General features: G+C 36.3%; 4 protein-coding genes across 4 annotated transcripts; 3 read left to right on the top strand and 1 right to left on the bottom strand.

The window, feature by feature from the left end:
• The first annotated feature begins 3,498 nt into the window (after positions 1–3,498).
• On the top strand, positions 3,499–6,629 carry Jwa (PRA1 family protein Jwa). Its single transcript, XM_018513456.1, has 4 exons — positions 3,499–4,218; positions 4,651–4,868; positions 4,979–5,092; positions 6,281–6,629. Exons 1-4 carry the CDS (start codon positions 4,019–4,021, stop codon positions 6,337–6,339), a joined length of 591 nt encoding a protein of 196 aa, XP_018368958.1. The 5' UTR covers positions 3,499–4,018; the 3' UTR covers positions 6,340–6,629.
• A 2,079-nt stretch (positions 6,630–8,708) lies between these two features.
• Positions 8,709–11,226, bottom strand: LOC108765022 (UBX domain-containing protein 7). Its single transcript, XM_018513481.1, has 8 exons — positions 10,997–11,226; positions 10,547–10,789; positions 10,150–10,427; positions 9,613–9,885; positions 9,482–9,539; positions 9,185–9,352; positions 9,027–9,112; positions 8,709–8,943 (listed from the first exon to the last, which is right to left on the bottom strand). Exons 1-8 carry the CDS (start codon positions 11,034–11,036, stop codon positions 8,785–8,787), a joined length of 1,305 nt encoding a protein of 434 aa, XP_018368983.1. The 5' UTR covers positions 11,037–11,226; the 3' UTR covers positions 8,709–8,784.
• A 1,239-nt stretch (positions 11,227–12,465) lies between these two features.
• Positions 12,466–15,092, top strand: LOC108765015 (HAUS augmin-like complex subunit 3). The gene is made up of 9 exons (XM_018513472.1): positions 12,466–12,647; positions 12,719–12,937; positions 13,023–13,209; positions 13,279–13,499; positions 13,577–13,705; positions 13,772–14,111; positions 14,200–14,432; positions 14,515–14,683; positions 14,752–15,092. The coding sequence occupies exons 1-9, from the start codon at positions 12,466–12,468 to the stop codon at positions 14,902–14,904; spliced, it is 1,833 nt and encodes a 610-aa protein (XP_018368974.1). The 3' UTR covers positions 14,905–15,092.
• An 869-nt stretch (positions 15,093–15,961) lies between these two features.
• Positions 15,962–19,266, top strand: LOC108765143 (GSK-3-binding protein). The gene has a single exon (XM_018513726.1). The coding sequence runs from the start codon at positions 17,560–17,562 to the stop codon at positions 18,145–18,147; it is 588 nt and encodes a 195-aa protein (XP_018369228.1). The 5' UTR covers positions 15,962–17,559; the 3' UTR covers positions 18,148–19,266.
• The last annotated feature ends 1,060 nt before the right edge of the window (positions 19,267–20,326 follow it).

Genomic DNA, 20,326 nt, shown 5'->3' with positions numbered 1-20,326 from the left:
GGGGATTCTCTAAACGTTTTATCGACAATTGTCGCTATCGTTAACTAGGGACAGCCAATGAAAACCACGCTTTTTTGTCTAGGATTGTCCTGCCAATGGCTGTCGTTAGTTAATGATAGCGACAATCATCGATAAGGGTGATATTTCATTTGTATGTAGGACAGAGAGAAAGAGAGAGGTCCTCGGATCTCTCTATCCTATAATCAATCAACAGGTTTGAAAAAATTTGTCCTACGACGAAAATGCACGAATGAAATATCGGCTAAAGCTAGTGGCACACGATGCTTATTTTCCTGCTAGATTGCTAGCTGAATTAGAATCTTGCCACCGTATTGGCTGCGGTGCTGTCAGTGCCCAGTATCACAGCCAATACGATGATAAGATTCTAGTCCAGCTAGCAATTCAATAGGAAAACAAGCATCGTGTGCCGTAGGCTTAAGACGTTTAGAGAATCGCGCTACTGAGCGTTACCAGTCAGTGCCAGTCAGTTAAGTCTTTGTCAGCCGTTACGAACAGAAGTCTTTCGCAGGAAGAGCACAGAATAATTCAAAGCAATTCGGTATTTTTCTACTTTTTATTAAAAAAGATTTAATAATTTTTAACGTAATGTAAATTTTTATATAACTATGTATAGTATTTTTTGGCCAACTCGATAAATTATACAAATATTCTCTGTCGACAATCGTATAAGTACTTGTTGAACTAATAAGAAAAATTGCAACAGTTATTCAATTATTTTTCGTAATCTCGATGAGAATTAATTTCCCACTATTTTTCTTTACAATTTCTTTGTATTCATTACTATTAAGGCTCCTGCAGTGGAATTCTGTAACTCGTTACGCAGTCGTTATGAGTTCGTAACGACAGTTGCGCAGCTTTTTTACCATATAAAATATTTGCGCGATTGTCGTTATGAGCACATAACGATCGCATAACGAGTTACAGAATTCCACTGCTGAACAGGGTTGGGATGTACTAAACATAACGTGTTATACACGGTTTTTATATCGTATAATAATATATATTATACGTACTATACGTATACGTATTAGACATGCGTATTATGGGCCTTCTACAATAAGCCGCAAGTCAGAAGTTCTAAGCGATCTTAATGCCCAATTTCTTCACCTCTAGATAACTTTATCCAAGAGATATCTCATCGAATACAATGGAGATATCTCCTGGATAAGGTTATCCGCAACTTATCTAAAAGTGAAGAAATTGGGCATAAGTCATAATCGGTGAAGTTGGCTAACAGCCAACTTGAACGACTTGGTTGAGGCTGGTTAATGCCCGTTTCTACCAATGTAGATTAACTTTAATCTCGGTTCAACTTACTCTTCACCTTTTTCTTATTTTTAAAACTAGAAAAAGATGAAGAATTAGTTGAACCGAGATTAAAGTTAAACTGCATTGGTAGAAACAGGCATAATAGGCCTTCTACAATAAGCCTTCTACAATAATCTACAATAAGCTGTAAATTATTCAATCTTGCTCCTGAGTAGTTGCGACAGCAACGTTGGAATTGTGACGTCAGAAGCGAGAAATACATGTTGATACATGTTGCATACCATTTAATTGTAAAGACAATTTGGATGAAACAAAATGACGAGCTTTAAAACACTTGTAAAAATCGATGAAAACTGTCCTTTTCTTCCTTGACAAACAGTAAATGGTTGTAAAAGACACGTAAAGTGAGCCTATATTCGGGCAGAAATACGTGGTCCAACCATCTAATAGCTGTTGAAACGAGTAAAATATACGCTTTTACATATAAAATTCCAGGATAACTTTAGTTTTCATTGATAATTACGACTTTGATAAGTACGAGACAAATGATATTTTCACAATTAAGCAAATAATAATGAAATGGCATGCAACATAAATTTCGTCATTTTTCTACGCCTTGTAAGTTCAGCCATTTATCATGGCGAGGTGCTGTAACACACACGCAAGCACGAGCTCATGCACATGTGCTCGTTTCCGACGCGCTGAGAGCACATGTACATGGAGTGCTTTCCATTCGATAACACAAGTCGATACAAATATCGTTCTATCTTTGTCATTCTCTGAATGTCAAGAAGGATAGAACGACACTTGTGTCGACTGTGTTATCAAATGGAAAGCACCCATTGGCTCGTGCTTGTGTGTGTGTGGCTAAGTTTCGTCAGGGGGTCGATTCTGTATCTTCAAACAAGGTGAAAATTACAAAAGCGAGCAAGTTTACTAGGTGTTGACCAATGAAATTATCAGTATTCGCTCACTTTTGTAATTTTTATCTCGTTTCAAGATATAGAATCGATCCCCAGGCCGCCGTCTGATACTGTGTCGCTGGCTGAGTACTCAGGAGTTCAGGAGTTTCAGGAGCCTTGTTGAGGGATCGTAAAACAAGAATTAATTATAGTACTCACCTTGCAACAATCGTGTGTTAAATAATTAAGTTGTATTTATATTATTACATGTCATAAAGATCTAATTAATCGCTGATTAATTGATGAAGCAACATTTCCTTAGATTTTAATTTTGAGATCGATTAATAGACAGGCGTGTACGTTTTAGATTAAAGATGGAAAACGGAAGATGTTTCTCTGGTTACCATGATTTCCCTGGTTTCCCTTACAGTTTTCTTAACATACATAAAAGGACTCCAATAAAGCAATTTTACAGATGTGGGGAATGTTTAGGCTACGATTGCATCATGGTCAGGTAAGCTATTCGCAGAATCGTCAAAAAATATTACATAAAGCGACGGTTGAATGCTTATCAAAATCAAGACAAGTACTATTAATTGATTTTTCCTTGATTATTATTCTTTCACATATTTTCAGAAAGCACGAAAGTCAGGGGTTGGAGCGAGTCACCTGTACAACTTGCAAAAGAACCAAGGACTTTCCACTTATTTATGACAGGCCTCAAAATCATGGTATCCAGTGCATGCAAATGTTCTAATGTTGAAATATTCATTTGCACACATCAATATCAAAAATACCGACGAAAGTTCTTCAATATTCCGTTACTAATCCGGCATATTATAATTAACGAAACAATATCACGTCATACTATTTCATACAAACGACGTCCCAAAAAGACGTCATTTGACGTCAAAATAATGTCAAAACGACGTAGCTTGCTACCTGGGAATATATTTGCAATAGCGTTTAATTTAAATTATAAAAATGCATATACATAAAAAATTATTCATTGTATTTATTTTAGTAAAACAGATCGATTACAGCAGAATTATAATAACTGTCAATTACGTTGCGAAAACAATGACGAGCATACACAATAAGAATGGAGATTGTACTCAATCATAATAAAGAATGTAATAAAAATATGGTTCTTAGATGTGTTGTAATAAATTTATATTGTGCATAATAATTCGCATTTATTAAACAATGATATATCGCATAATCAGCAAAAGATTCACACATATTCCTTCATTCATATATTTATATTTATTTTACATATTTCATTATCATAAATTTTTTTCCGTCTATTTTTATGCATCTTATTATTCATATTTGAAGTATTTATTCAATCAATTTATTCACAGACTTTAATGTAAAGTAAAATGTGATGTAAGTCTACCAATGTCTTTGTTTCGAATGTCGCGGGAAAGCACGTCATCCTCCCACTCGATAATACACCTTCCTGCCTTGACTAAAGATTTTGATATCGAACATCTGATGTCCTACCTGTCAAGAGCGCCCCGAGAAACGTAATACGTAGTCGTGGATGCATTTTGACGACGATCGAGGACGATTTGTTAGCGTCTATATTTATTATTTGTACACGAAGCGACTTGCCTCTTTGAGCTGATTCGCGCTGCTCCGACAATAAGCGATCGCTCCAATTAATCGTTCCTGACCGACGACAATCCACGTCGTCGGCATCGCATGACATTCGTCGCCGGACTCGTCATCATCCAAAAATACCGGTCGACGGCAGAACGATCTAGAGGGAAGACCGGCTGATTCTAACAGTGCGATATCGTTGAGAACAGTTCGACGCCACGATGGACAAGACGAAGCTGGTGAGCAACGACCTGGAGCTGCCGCCGCTGCGCAGCCTGGACGACTTTCTGCTGGAGTCCGCACGCTTTCAGCTACCGAATCTCAAGGATCTGGAGAAGTGGGGCAATCGAGTGGTCAACAATCTCCTGTACTATCAGACTAATTACTTGTTTACATCCATCGTTATTTTCCTCATTGTCGGGTGAGTGATTTTCGACTGTATATTATTGATGCTCGTTTCTATGTAGATTAACTTGAGCTCGGTTTAACTCACTTTTTATGTTTTTCTAGTTTCAAGAATTAGAAAAAAAATTAAAGCAAGATTATAGTTAATCTATAAAGGTTAAAATGGACCTGAGTGTTATTTTGAGTTGACATATAATGGTTCTTGAACTTTTTTGATTACAAGTCTTTCCTGAGAAAGATTTTGAGGCTTCCGACTTTTGCCATGTTTTAGAATTTAGATACATATATGTGAAAGCTTTTGTGGAGTCTTGAATGAGATAGTTTGAATTTGAATTGAATTAACATATAATATTATCAACTTTTCGAAAATTCTTGTGCGAATGCTTTATACTGTACTTTTTGTATATTGTTTCATACTTGATGATTTATTTATGATAAATTCTTATAGATTGATCCATCCTGTTAAAATGCTGGTTGGTATGCTAGCAATGATGGCAATTTTGGGTACGTTCGCTTACGTATCCATGGAAGGAAGTACAATACATCACTTCAAAAGGCAATATCCTGTTGTTGGAATATTCTTTATAATATTCGCTGGATGTTTCATAACATATACTCTGGGATCTCTTTTAGTTTTCTTTCTGGGCATTCTGTTACCTGTCTGCGGTAAGTGTGACATTTGACATATTTCATATCGTTATTAATTTTGATTTTATTTCTTGAGCAATAAAGATCACATTGATTTTTATTACAATAGTTATATCTCTATTTTTCAGTAACATTTGTACATGCCTCGTTCAGATTGAGGAATATCAAAAACAGGATTGCCAATAAAATTGAGGGCATTGGTTTGAAACGTACGCCGATGGGTGTATTTCTGAAACATCTGGGTATGGAAGAAGAATTATTTTCATAAATTTCTGTAGCTCTTTATGTTTGAGTTCTTAGGATAGCTCGAGTGGAAATGCTTTGCAATCTTATTAACAATCTTACTACATCTATACACAGTACCAATCCGTTTACTATGGAGCTATTTTTAAATCTGCTTCAGATAAGCTCATGGATGCAGTCATATATATATATATATTTATTTTCAATATTACTATACCTTCTCTCTCGGATATAGACAATACAAAAAAAAAAAAATTCTAATTCTTCAAAAATAATTTCAAAAATAAAATGAAGACATTGTTATTGGTGAAATTATATTTTCTAAACTAGTCGCTAAATAATACTTAATACGTACGTGTTATGTTTTAAATGCTTATATACTGTTAATATTTAATGAAATCTCTATATATTTGCTGATATCGATGAAAGTAACGAAGTTATTATTTATTAATATTGATAGTATTTAATATTTTTGGACAGCATTTTCTCTAATTAATGATTCTTTTTACCCACTGTATATGTATATACATATAATGTATAATATACTCAAGAGTATTGTCTTCGAATATATATGTTTACTACTAAAAATATATACATTAAGAACATTTTGTAGTGTAGATAAAATATATTGACATTAAACATATTATTGTGTTGATTGAATATAAAATCTGTTTCATGAAAATCTATCGTTATATAATGTACTGAAACATATGTACGAATAAAAATACTTGAATTATCTTCCATATTTTTTAAAGGAAAAGTAGCATGTGTTATCTCCAGAATTGATATCACACGTTCTTCACAAGTATTTCAAAAGCTGCTTATGTACTAACAATATATCATTTCTCTCGACGTTCTACTGTATTATTTATTTTATGCCCATTTTCTTTACTTCCAAATAAGTTGTAGATAACCTTATCCAGGAGATATCTCCATTGTATTCTGGGAGATATCTCTTGAATAAAGTTATCCAGAGGTGAAGAAATTGGGCATTAGTCTTTGTTGAATTTATTTGTTAATCTTGAATTTTGCCAATAACTTAATTTTTTTTAAGTTTAATTATCAGCTTATATTAATTTCAAGCTCATTGTTTATCTATCGTTTATTTAATGCTATTATGTAGAATCTATATGATTTATATTATTATATCTAATATTCTTTTATTTTTTTCTCATTCCACTATACAGAAGATGTGACTGGTATGACTTTACGTGCACAGACAGCACTCATGCAACCGCCTCACTAATATCCCGCTTTGTGCATCAAGTTTCAATATCGAATTGACAAAAATTAATGTCGATAACCATTAATGTTTGCTGCCACTGCTGTTTTAATTGGACTACAGTGTTCCACACGACGTTATCGTAGTAAATCTTGTAGCATTTTTAGAACATAAATTTAGCAAATTCCTGTAATTGGAAACAGACTAGTGCTATGTGATTTTTTTTAGATACAAAATTATATAGTTGTTCAGTATAACCAATAACGAATTATAATACCAAATATTTTTTTACAATACCAAAAAATTATTGAACTTACATATTTATAATAATTGTGTTACACTTTCTCTTGTGATTCATAGGACTATTTTAATGGGAATATTTTTTGAATGGGAATATATTTTTTGAATACCATATACTCAGATAGTGTCCACCATATAACAAATATACAATTTAATATATATTATATATAATATCAATATTTAAAAATCAAAATGTGACTGAAGCTTTATCCATATAACATTTATAAACAAACTATATTTTGAATTAATTTGTATATATATGTATATATTATATAAATAACATATGTAAACCATACGCACATGACAAATTGTTTTCACAAAACTTTGTTATATATTATATCATTTTCATTCTAATTTTTGGTATTTTAATGAATCCTTCTATCATCCTGTATTGCAGAATTATTTACTGTTATAATATCCTATACATACATGGTCTGACAATAAAATTTCCGGATTATAATACTAATAAAAAAACACACATCTTAAATAACAAAGTGTTATATTTTATATAACTTTCAAAGTAGTTACTCATAACATTAATATACTTTACAAATGTATCTTCGATACAAAGCCTCAAAACTTTTTTAAAAATATATAGTTAGAATGCTATTCAGAACACTCGTCACATTCTTCTAAATATCTTCAACGTCTTAAAAATGTTTACCAAGAAAGTTGTGACAATGTTCCTGTAGATAAAAGAATTTTTGTTTTTGGTCAAAAAAAGAATTGTTAAAATTAGTCACTCGTCTTATTAACTTTTTCGAATTTCATGCTGTTCTCAGAAACATCATAAAAAATAAACTTTTTTAAGATGTCAGGGATGTTCAGAAGAATATGACAAGTGCTCTAAACAGCAACTACGGACTTTGCTTTGATGTGTCATTGGAGACTATTTTGAAAGAAAACAACTTTTTGTTATCTGAGATCTGTTCTTTTTATTGCCATATACGAGAACTTTATTATCAGACCATGTATATATAATACATGTTTTGTTATATATGTATGTGAATCAATATCCCTATCGTTATAATATATATAACTAGGATTATTTATTAAAGGGAATATACGAAACTAAAAGTTCAAGTAACGTTATAATTGCTGACAAGCTTAAAAAAACTAGACTTTTATATTAAAAAGTGGTGCAGGATATATATGACATTAATATGATTGAATTAAATGATATATTTAATATAAGTACACACTTAATAGGAGAAATATTTTCTACCATGTATATTACAGAATTATGACACTATATACTAAGAAATAAGTAAAAATACAGATGACATGCGGGTACCTGTAATCAATGCATAATATTCTATGCAGTATATTCTATTGACAATTATAATTCATATCTTTAAACTATCCTGGTCTACGTCTATCTTAACTATATCGGCAGTTGTAACTTGAACTGATTATCTTAATGAAAAGATGATACATTGATATACCTTGTATTGTGATGTACATAAATGTTTTCATTATCTCATTTTTTTCATTATAACTGTGATATATATTGTATTATGGAATCTTACTTGTCCTGTATCTTCAATCACATTGATAAAAGTTTCATAAAGAATGCTTCAAATGTTCCATTATATCAAGTAATAATGCAGTATAAAATGACTGCCAAGATATAACAATTTGTTGTATGTGCCACTTCGAAATATTCCAAAGAATGTACTGTGATGGTTGTATGCATTATGGACGGCACTTACAAGATTATCCGGAAATGGTAATAATAAAACTAAAAAGTAATATTATTCGATACTTCGGCAGTAACTACGAATGCAACTGTTTTCTCTTATAAGTTGCGACAATCTTAACTTCTAATTTAAGATAAAAAGATTAATGAACGCATTTTTGTATGACATGAACACCGAATGGCAGTGCCTTTATCATTTGCCTTACATGAAAAAATGTATCTTTAAATGAGAACGTCTCAAGACGTACTTAAATAAACACGAGATATGAATAATTGATATATTAATTTTAAGAAACAGAGATCAAACTCTAAAGTTTCAACTATACAATTTTTACAAACTTTCGTATAGTAATGTAATAATAACAGTGACAAAATTTTCAATGAATGTCTCAATTATCATAATATAATGAAGAAAATGTAACTAAGGAAATGTAATGTGGAAGCAATTATTACTTATTCAGAGAAAATTACTATATCTTCGATATGAATACTGTGTTCGTTGGAAACAAGATTGTATCTAGCAGACGAGTATTTGCGGATAATGCACCAACATTTGTTTTCGGGAATGGCACCAAAAATGTATGCTCTGTTGGTGGAAAACCCAATTCCTCCATTTTAATCAAAAAGTCCTACAAAATGTGCAATTATATTATACTTTTCTTTTACACACATATACAATCGTGCAATCTTAGAAAGAGATCTGAATACATACTTCTATGGTATCCGTTGCACACATTGATATCGTTACCTTTGCACCATTAGGCAATCGTAGACAGAGCCGTAGAAAAGGTTCGTCGCCTGAATTAAAAAATTATTTTATAGGTGAGAAATAAAGGATACATCAAAAACATTACAAGATGTCATATTTACCTGTTTCAGATTTAGTTGTATCTGATTTTAATTTTTCATCTTTTTGCTGCTTAGTCGTACATTCATTCAATTTCCTCTTTTTATTAAAAGCAGTATTGCTGCTACTTGGAGCATTCAAATTTGGAACACTCGAACTTGTAATGTTGTCAGATGCTACATTCTCGTTTCCTGTGTGTACATAACACAAATATTTAAAAAAACTAACAATAAGTAAAATGGTATATGTTTATTTAGTAAAATAAATAAATGTATACATAATTTTATAAAATTAGTTCTCTCAATTTTAAAGATACTAACCAAAATACGTAACTTTTTCTGATAAAAGTCTAGAAGTTTTGCTACTAGGTCCACAATCCTGAAAAAGCGCATATTACAATAAAAAATCAGTTATAAAAAGAGAAAAAGAATTATAAAATTGATATACTAACATTCTTTATCTGATCAGCTACAGTATTTCGTTTTGGAGGTGTTATAGGAAAATTATTCCAATCTTTAGAGTCGGATGAAACATACGTAGCACTTTCTGGAGATGGGTGTGTGCTCAGTACATCATTTAAATCAGAGATCAGGCTATCAACAGTAATGTTATTGTAAGCTTTCATGCATTCTCCTGTTCTAGGATCTACAATCGCCAGATAAGGATATGCCATCACATTGTAAAAGTCTATATAACGTTTTCCATCCGAAGTAGTAGATAAGACCTAATTGAAAGTAACAAATGTAGCTCAAAATCAGAATATGAACCACACCAAAAAAAATTTACTAAATTTTAATAAATATTTGTTTAAATAGTAATATTTACCTGTTATTAACATTTACCAATAAATCAAATTAACAATTCTTGTACCAAATAAATATTAAATTTAGTAAATATTTAGCAAAAACTATTTAAACAAATATTTATTAAAAATTAGTACATTTGGTTTAATACATAAAAAGTGGCATGATATTCTGGTATGACATACTTGCCACAAGATAAAGTGATCCTTCACAATTTCTTGGATATGCTCATTGGGCCAAACATCCCTATTGAGAACCTGACAACTAAATTCTTGTGGATTCTGAACATTGACAAGCAGCCAACGATTTAAAGTTTTCGCATGGTCCCGTGCTTCCATGAAGGAGCCCAAAAAAAGAATATCACATGGTGGTCGGAACAGATCTTCCAACCGTTTTGATTTCTTCTGAGATAATTGCTTTGCACCGCCGGTTACTCGGCGAGTCATCTCTTCTTCTTGCCGTTCTATATTAATTATCTAATATGTATTATATATTATATACATATATCTAACAAATATATTATGTATCATGGATTATATATATAGATACTCTAATTTTTATGTTATATACGTTAATACTTACGGGTTTCCACCGCAAAATCTCTGAATCTATCAAAAACATTATTCGACAACTGTGGCAATGAACACATAGGATCTGAGGGTACCAGGATCTCGCGCGTGGGAAGTATCGGAGCTCTCACAGGTGGTTCAGGATTCGCGTTCTCGGTCTCCGGTGGTCTGCCACCCTCGAACATCAAGCTAATCGCCATCTCCACGTTTCCATCGGCCAACGTCAGGTACTGCCGAGCGGTCGCCTCACTCTCGCCTAAATGGAAGACACAAACTGAACGTCCAGCACATCGTCCACGTCCGGGATATCGTTCCTAGTATTTATATTTGCGGCTTCGTCGCGATTCACTCGAATTTGAAGAAAAAAATGTGTGTTTATATTCGCGACGCTAACTGGTTATGCTCGCGTTATTTAACCTGAACGATAATTCTCGCGCTAACTTACAGACAAAATGTAACTTACCCGTCACCTCGATGAATTTGTCGACCAGTTCGCGATCCATCGTGGCTACCTCGAGTTCAGAAGGATTTTTCTCACCCAACTCGAAAACCGATCGCAAAATACCTCCAAATCGTTCGTCCCTCTTTCTCTCCCTCTCTGACTCTCACTTTCTTGCCCACTCACTACTGCTCACTACTCACTACACCACACTCTGTCCTGCTCCGTCCACACACCAAATGACATTTCGAGCATTACGATACGCTGCATCACTTCGTAGGGCTGGTAAAAACATGTTTTGAACAGTTTAATATATATTTCTAATCAATGTTCTTAACATGTTTTTTTATAATACTATTTAAAACATTTGTAGCATTTAAAAGGAACATAGTGTTTTATTCTTCAAAAAAAAAGGAACATTAGTCTTTGCCGCAATTAACCCTGTTCTGTTGTAATTGCTGTGTGCTTTCGCGCCATCTGATACATGGAATGGCATAATTTTCTCTATTGCCGTTAGTATTAAATTATAATTCAATATTGTATTTTTATAATGGACTTGACATAACTGTTGTGCCTTCGCTATAATTACTTTCGTGATATGGAAAAAAATCATTTTTAGAATTTTCGTGTAATAACAATCCTAATTGCATTTTTTACACAATGTTATATATTTATAATAAAAAACTTAGGATATAATAAATTCTCATCTATATTGACATATAATTCTAAACGATTGAATTATATTATTAAATATATATTAGTAATTATATTTGATTACTCAAATATTTGCAAAGAGATTTAATTAAAAAATAATTAATATTTCTCATCACGTACAGGAATAAATTATTCTGATGTTATTTTAAAATTTCAGACATATTTATATTCTGATTTGACATCTAAAGTATTTGAGATATTTGTAATTCTTCTTATTTGATTATATGTTTTGATATTTTATTAATGTTAATTTATTTTAATAAATTTTTTTAATGTCAAATTTCTACAATGGTCGCGTTCAGCAGACTCAACTGTTGTGGAGTAGATCCGTAAGCATTCGCTGTTATTGGTGTATTCTTCTAGATCATCCAATAGCAGCAAGCGCTCACGGATCCACTCCACAACAGTTGAGTCTGTTGAACGCGACCAATAATATAAGAGCGATAAAGTTACTCATGATTTTATCGATGGTCGATATATTAGCGGGTGATTTTATTGATCTTTAATATTTATAAACGTTAATTATAAAAAATTTAAAAAGATGGCGCAAATTATGTTTAACAGCTTCATTTTATCAAATGCTGCTACCGGCCACATCTCTGATACAAAATTCAAACGGACGTCAAATTGTATCAAATCAAGGACAGTATTGTTGAAAGTTGAAATAGCGTGTTATGCGATGAACTGTTTTATCACTGTGTGATGTGAGATATGACTGGAAATTTTTGTGGAAACTGAAACGGCGTATTGAGAGAAGAGAAAGCGCGATATAAAGGAAGATGAGAGTCACCAGTTTATTACTCTACGACAAGCTTCGCGGATTACGTTCAGATCTATCATCGGGAATCACACCTGAGATTTTGAGCAAAATATGCGACGATCCGAGCTCGCAGCCTTTTCTGGAGTGGTTCTGCAAGAACGTGAGCAGTGCCAATATTCTCTCCAATGAGGAGATAAAATTGTATGACACCTCTTTTACAAACCACAGTTAACTGGGACTAAATTTTTAACAATTTTTTTCTTTTTTTACAGAAAAAATGCACTGGAAGATGCTGGCGAAATATTGGAGGGTGAAGCATTGGACGCTGCATTGGAGGAAGCCACTAAAGATTGCCCAAACTTGTTAAAACTTGTCGACACAGATGATACATGTCGAGAGGATCTATTTGTGGAATACGAAGCGTTGAAGGAAAGTTGCAGTGAAGATGAAAAGTATCTTCAGTCATTAAGACATAGTATAAAAACTCTAAAGTAAGAACTTTTATAAAGTTATGTTTCCTCTCCTTTGAAGTACTTATGTAATAGTGATAATAATTTAGAGAAATGACTGTTGTAGAGAAGTCCAGAATAAACTAGATGATGACATTGAAGAAGCAGAAACTATGCTCAATAAAGAGCAGATTGAAACAGAAAAAGCATATGACGATTGCAGTGTCATTTTGAAGAAATTTGATAAAGAAACTTGTCAGTTTTCAAAAGATATCGAGAATCTTTTAAATGTGTATGCCAATGCTGCTAAGAATGTAAGTATCTTAAACTTTGTATAATTAATTTTACGAGTTATATGATTTATTTATTATTTTCTTTTTCAGCAAGGTAGCGCGGTGTTATGGTCACAAATGCCCATCCACTTGTTTAGTAAACAAATAGAACTCTACAATCATTATCTGGGTATTCATATAAAGAAGCAATTTGGAGCTAGTGCTAACAAAGAAGAACAAGAAGAGGATTCAGATTACGGATCTCTAATAAATGATAGTAGGGACAAACAGATGGATGAAAGGATGCTCGAGTTACATATGTGTAAAAAAAAGTGAGTAAAGTAGGCAATTATCTTTTTGAAAAATGTATTAAGTAATATAATCGTATTTTTTCTTATTTCTTGTATAGCTTAACCCATGCTAAATTAGAAGAGATTAATGCTAGTGTTCAAGAGGATTATTACATGGCAATATTACAATGTGTACAGGATATCTACAATGGTGGAATTTTAAAAGTGCCTGACGATAGTAAATTATGGTGATAATATAGAACAAAGTAAACAATGTTTTATGTATTAAATCATAACATTTTGTTTATAAACAGCGACAAAATGCAAACGTTAACCTTAAAGAGAGACATCTTGGAACAGAATATTGAGCTTTTGCGAGATCAGCAGTTACCAGAAGTAGTAGTGCAATATGCCGAAATGGAGACTATAAAGATCTTGAAGAACGATGCACTTGCCCGTGTCGAACGGAGGAAAGCCCGTCTCGAGAAGCTCAAGAATTTACATTCTCTCGCAGGAAAGCACGGACATGTTCACGTGGATCTGCTGTATTTATTAATGGAAATGCAATTTCGCCGCTTGCACGAAGTTGCCGAATTCATCGCTGACGCTCGTCATTATATTATTACGGAATATAAGCTTTCTTCTGCAAGATGTGTTGGTATCAATGCATTTCTCTCTCAATTCGGTATTATTTTAATAAAAATAATAATTTATACTCATAGAAACATAATAAAATGTGTAGGAGGTCATGCAACAAGAACAGGACGAATATGCGGCACTTGTAACGCAATCTCCGGAAACGTATAATGCGTTTAATCAAATATTTATGTCTATGATGCTTGGTGACGATACATCGAATGAGTCGTTTTCTACTGCGTTGAAAAGATACGATGACTTAATAGCTGACAACGCGAAGAAGAAGAAATTAATGATGGAAACATATCCAAATGATAAAATCAACAAATTACAAAAATTGTAAGTACTATTAATAATTTTATGTATCAATGATACGTTATTTTTCTATGAGTATGTTTAATGTATATTTCTATGGGTTTAGAGAGAATGAAATTAACAAGGATTACATAGCTGAGACGCAAAATGGACCGACAATTAGCTTCAGGCCAACTTTGTATGAAATAAGCTCCAAGTGCGAGGAAATGTCCACAATCGTTCAACAGGTGCAAGGAGATATAACAAAGATCAGGAATCAGTTCAAAGAACGAATGGTATAGCGCTACAAATATATCAATAGTACATGAAAACATGACATTTGCTAATAATTCCTGTATTGCAGAGGATGGACGCCAATCTAGAACGCGAGAAGGACATTTTATGGCAAAGATTTTTGGCAGAACCCGATACATTAAGATTGAGATATGAGGAAGCAAAACAAAAAGTGAATGAGTTTCACTTTAGAGATACCATAGAAAGTAAACTGAATCAGTAAATTAACAATTTACAAACCAATTGTATAGGGAGACAGGAAAAGAGGTATTCAGTATTTCGAGTTTATTTTTGTACTTTTTAAAAATCAAAATAATTAAAACACAGTACATGGTAAATATACTCGGTAAAATACCAAGTTACTCATTCTCTCCATTCCCCCCTTCCCCCCTCCATCAAATATTGACAAAAACAAACCATAAATTTACTATAAAAAATTGAACACTCATTTTCCAATTCGTGGCTTGTACATTATTCATAATAAAGTTCGCTGAAGAGCCTTGAAAGTTGATTTAATATAAATATCGTAATCAATTTTTTGTGTGAACATAATTTTTGCCCCCCTCCCTTCCTGTCAAATCTTGGATACGCTCATGACCTTTTTAATTCTTTTAAGTTATTAGAGGAAACCCGATCGCTGAGTTTTCGTGGACATAATCCGCGCGGAGCATTACGTGACGCGATAATGAATGATTCGTCCCAAGGACGAGCGTGTGTGTGCGTGCGCGCTGAGCGCACGCGCGTATAAACACGATGAGGGATGACGTAGAGGAGGTGCCCGAGTGTAACCTTGATCCGCGCGCATCGATGTCCCCCCTCCCTCCCGCCCTTCTCCCTTCCTCTCCCGTTTCCTCATCGACGTGTTGCCCTTTCGTCCTTCTCTTCGCTCCCCACCCCCCTCTTTGTCTCAAATTTCGTTAAAAATCGCCACGCTTCCGAAAGAGGTCCGAATATACAAATGCAAAAGGTTTATAAGCAAACGCCACGGTTATGAATTATGAAACGCCCGTTTCGAAGGTGCCTTATCGTCGCATTCCTCGAGTATGTGACAAAGGCGTTTTTACGATCGGCAGCGATCCGTGCTTGCTTTCTTAGCGAGCGGCGGGAGGGAGGGAAGCGTGAGAGAGAGAATACGGAACGGGGAAGTGGCGAGGCGAGGAGTATTATCGATTCGCCGGGCACCCGTGAGTTAACGGTTTGTTTACACGAGCCGGCGAGCGCTCGCATGCGCCGCCCGACCAAAACAATAATAACAGAGTAGAAGGTTCATGGTTGGCGGACGTACGGGCGGCCGCTCGCTCTTCGCTCTCCGTGCTCGCTTGGTGCTCGCTGGCGCTGCTCCGCTCCGCGCGCCAAGTGATCGGGGATCCCCGTCGACCCGTCGACGTTGTCGCGCGGTGAAGTCACGCCAGGTAAACAAAGGAGCAGACGCACTGGACGTTTTCTAACGCGTCGCGCGTCGTAAAGTGATCGCCGACAATTCGGCGATTCTCGCGGAGAGCGAGTTGTACGTGTGGGAGGCCCTTGAGGACTGGAGATAGCAAAGTATATACCGAGACTACCTCGAAATCGGAACGGTGAAAATAAATTCCGACTGACGTCTGAATTGACATTTAAAACGAGACTGTATTTTAAAAAAATCCGCGAGAGTCGCGTCATTGAGTAACAAGTGGATCGCAAGTGGAATAACGAGCCGTGGAATTGAGACTACCTCAGATTAAAAAAAAAAAAAGTAGGAGACTATAAATAGAAGAGAATCACGAGAGAGATAGAAGAAAAGGAATCGTCCGTCTGGTATATCCGATTCGAAAGCGGGATCGCCGCGCGAGATTACCATCTTCCCGTCGGGCCAAAATAATCACTCGCTCTCACCGTGTTCCGTTCCTCCTCTTTCTCTCCCACCCGCTCAGTGCGTTACCTCATCGGAGCCGAGTAGGTGCGTGTAACGAGCGTATGCGCGCGTTGTGCAACCCGCCGCACTGATCCTCGGAGAGCGAGCGAGCGAGCGTAAGAAAGAGAAAGAGACAGAGTCGAGTGCAGACACTGTGTACGTTCGATCGGCCTGGAAGCAAAACAATGTGCGGCTGGTGTAGCGCTGTGTAGCGCGTAGTGGAGAGGAGAGCTCTGTGCGTGTGTACGTGCAGCTGCTGCTGCGCGGTGCGCTGGTGTGCGTTTGTTTATGCGCGTAGATTAGCCGCACGCTCGTACTCGCGCGCGGGGCAGTTCATTCAACAGCCAGCCGCGCTTCGACGCGCGCGACTCCTCGTCGTGCCGCGTTCCGCCGACGACGTTTCGAGAAAGCGAGCGAGGAGAGGATATATCGCGCCGCCCCGCGTATTTGCCCAGTGAATCATACCCGTCCGATTACGCACGGACGCGCCTGTACGCGGATACTCCGTCGTGCTTTGTATATATACACACACATATCGCCACTGTGTGTTATTGTTGACGTGTCTCGGCGACAACTGCGATTCAGACGAGAGCGAGTCGCTAATCGGAAGACAGCCCGTATTTCTTCGTGGAAAGAGGAATTCTCAAGTCCCCGCTGAGAGTATTGTGGTACGAGAAAAGGAAGTTTGGTCTTTCTGAAAGAATAGTGCAGCGTTCTCTCTCTTCTCTCCCTACCTCGGGCTGTTTATTGTTGTGTGGGACCCCGTCGACCCAGGTAAACACCGAAAGAAGGAAAGAGAGGGAAAACTATTGTCGGCACGAAGAGAGATAGTAATCTCGGGCATTAGAAGGAGAGAGGACAAAAACATAGAGCTTCGAGAGAAATCGTCGGATCCCCGTTGCACAGTCTGTTTATTTACTACACGTCGCAGTTGGTGTTGCGTGTTTCGCGCGTCAACATCGAGAGCGTGAGGCGGATAGCTCGAGGATGCCGAGTGCCGAGGAGACGACGTATCTGATCGGCGTGATGCCGGACGGCGCGGCGCAGGCGGACGCGTTTCTGACGCGCGACGTCGACCTGCTGGTGTCGCAGATCAAGGAGAACCTACGGCTGTCCAGTTTGAAGGCCAAGTCCAGCATCAGCTGCAAGAACAATCGACCGTCGCCGTACCGGGTGCCGGCGCGTTCCTGGGCGGATCCGGCCGCCGGCTGCGAGGTCTGCGGTCTGCGGTCCAACGGCCAGCAACAACAACAACAACAGTCGCAGCAACAGCATCACGTGACTGCTGCTCATCATCATCATCATCACCATCACCACCATTATCACAATCATCTGAAGAGGAGCGAGAGGAGGGTGGACGATGATCCGTACGAGGTACTTCAGGAACTGCTGCGCGAAGGCGGCCTCATCAAGGAGGCAGTCAAGAGGCTGCAGAACCTCGACGAACTTTCGAGCTCGGAAGTGGACGAGGACGACGACGTGCGACGATCCGGTGGCGGATACCGCAGGAAACCGTACTTCTACGATTCCGAGGACGAGCCGTTACCGCCGATGTACGACCCTCTGGAACTGTGAGTCGTCCGACGGCGACATTTGGGGAAAATTTTTACGGACGTTCCTACGTTCTCGTCGTGAACAATGCCGCTTTATCCCGCGGTCTTTTTCGACCCGGTCCTTTCCTTTATCTTCTTTTGGTGTAAGGAACGAGGTTCTAGGTAGGGTCGTTTCTTTTGTGATTCGGGAACGGAAAGTGTCTCGAAAGTGGATAAGAATTCACGTTGAAGAAGGAAGATAATAAAAAGGGGTATCCCCGAAAAGAAAATGCGTTTCCTTCGCTCGACCGCGTGGGAGTCCCAGTTTGTTTGTCCCAGGACGACGGCGACGGGAAAGTGTGCGTGCACGTACGTGCGTGCGTGTGTGTAAACACAATTAGGCTGGAACTCGCCTTACATGGCCGTGTTTGTAAATACGCTGCGTTGTCGGCGCTGCGCGATAGCTTCGCCTCGCCTCTCCGCTGTATCGACGCTCGCGGACGGACCTACGTGGAAGACTTACTTATGGCCGCCAACTTATGGCGGCCCGCGCCCCGCTCGACTCGCTTCACCACCGTTTCGAAACGCGCACGCGAGATGTTCCTTTCCCGTACTGTTCTACATCGCGTCGGCGTCGGGGTATCTCGAGATCATTTATTAAATATCGCTGGCGAACTCAACGTCGTCTCGACGTCACTAATGTCTGTTTCTGTCAATGTAGATTAACTATAATCTCGGTTCTACTTTTCACCTTTCTTTTTTTCCGATGCCCGTTTCTGCTGATGTAGTTTAATGTTAATCTCGGTTCAACTAACTTTTTCTAGTTCTAGGAATTGGAAAAGGATGAAGAAGTAAGTTGAATTGAAGTTGAAGTTAATCTACATTGTGGTAGAAACGGGCATAATTTGTAGAAACTAGAAGCAGATAAAAAGTAAGTCAAACTGAGATTAAAGTTAATCTACGTTGAAATCTACTGGAAATAGCCATTAATGTGCGTCATACGCGCGTTCAGAAGCCATACGCAATGTTCCTTTTCTGTAGTGGAGCTCTGTATTGTGTTAACGATGGTTATCGGTATTCCGAACTGTTGAAAAATATCATTGGCGATGGCGATAATCGTAGTGCAAGGCCGATACGATTCTTTGTATATATTTTCAAGTATTGGACAACAAATATACATATAAATTATGTATTTATTGTATAAACATATATATACATATATATATATATTGAAAAAATTTACTAAATTTAATAAATATTTATTTAAATAGTACTAACTAAACTTTAGAGTAAATAATTTACTCAATAAAAAATACTACTTAACGTTCTTGTATCAAATGGATATATATATACGTATATGTTTACACTCAATAAATATTTAGTACTATTCAAATATTTATTAAAATATAATACATTTTTTTTCAATATATATATGCGTATGTGTATTCGTGTGATAGTTTGTAGTTTTTAAAATATCGACAGATATCGTTATCACAATGTGGAGTATCTATATCATACAGTTGATTCGTCGTGAAACTTGATTAACGCTTCAAATACTAAGCGAATAGTAAAGATTAAAAATGCATAACATATTTATATATTTTTTATTTGACAAAGCTCTGCTGGTTAGAGATTTATTATTTCTTCGACGTTTGATGAAAAGACATCTGAGACTATTTTTTTTAATGTCCTCGTTGTTTTGAAAAAAACTATATAAATACTAATTATACGTTCGTACGGTATTTGAAGAGTTAATTTAGCAAATCATCATTCGTCATTTCGCGCGGACTATCTTGGTCGAATTACATAAGAAGTCTGTGTTAATTAATTCCGAGTAAGCGAGTCGCTTGTCGTTGACTCGATTGTAGCGTTAAATGAGAAAGAAAGATCTAATAAAGTTTTAGTACAATTGTTTAATAGTGCAATTATTTGTTTTATGTAATTAGAGTTTGTTTGCGAGTGGCACCGGAGAATTTACAGTTTAATATCCCTATAGAGATAACGACTGTGTAGCTTGGCATAATAAAGAGGGTCTTTGCAACGTGCCTGGGATACCGTAAACACACAAGTACTACAAAACAATAGTTAATTAGTTTGTAATTATTGTATATAATGTACAGTCTCTTGCTCTCGAGTCTGCATTATTAAACATGAGTTTGCCGTTCGAATTCGAAGAACGGTATCGCGGAAACTTTTTAATCCTCAAAGCTGGGAACGTAATG

This window comes from Trachymyrmex cornetzi, unplaced genomic scaffold (genome assembly GCF_001594075.2).
Source record: "Trachymyrmex cornetzi isolate Tcor2-1 unplaced genomic scaffold, Tcor1.1 scaffold47, whole genome shotgun sequence".
Lineage (NCBI taxonomy): Eukaryota > Metazoa > Arthropoda > Insecta > Hymenoptera > Formicidae > Trachymyrmex > Trachymyrmex cornetzi.
This window is presented reverse-complemented; position numbering and strand designations above follow the sequence as displayed.

Excerpts from the sequence above, each read along its gene's own strand:
- Jwa (XM_018513456.1), top strand. The coding sequence starts at position 4,019 with ATGGACAAGACGAAGCTGGTGAGCAACGACCTGGAGCTGCCGCCGCTG. Across the intron at positions 4,219-4,650 it reads GTTATTTTCCTCATTGTCGG|ATTGATCCATCCTGTTAAAA; the intron begins GTGAGTGATTTT and ends AAATTCTTATAG. Across the intron at positions 4,869-4,978 it reads CATTCTGTTACCTGTCTGCG|TAACATTTGTACATGCCTCG; the intron begins GTAAGTGTGACA and ends TCTATTTTTCAG.
- LOC108765022 (XM_018513481.1), bottom strand. The coding sequence starts at position 11,036 with ATGGATCGCGAACTGGTCGACAAATTCATCGAGGTGACGG. Across the intron at positions 9,886-10,149 it reads ATCACTTTATCTTGTGGCAA|GTCTTATCTACTACTTCGGA; the intron begins GTATGTCATACC and ends ACTTTCAATTAG. Across the intron at positions 9,353-9,481 it reads AGAAAAAGTTACGTATTTTG|GAAACGAGAATGTAGCATCT; the intron begins GTTAGTATCTTT and ends ATGTACACACAG.
- LOC108765015 (XM_018513472.1), top strand. The coding sequence starts at position 12,466 with ATGAGAGTCACCAGTTTATTACTCTACGACAAGCTTCGCGGATTACGT. Across the intron at positions 13,500-13,576 it reads TTACATATGTGTAAAAAAAA|CTTAACCCATGCTAAATTAG; the intron begins GTGAGTAAAGTA and ends TTTCTTGTATAG. Across the intron at positions 14,433-14,514 it reads ATCAACAAATTACAAAAATT|AGAGAATGAAATTAACAAGG; the intron begins GTAAGTACTATT and ends CTATGGGTTTAG.
- LOC108765143 (XM_018513726.1), top strand. The coding sequence starts at position 17,560 with ATGCCGAGTGCCGAGGAGACGACGTATCTGATCGGCGTGATGCCGGAC.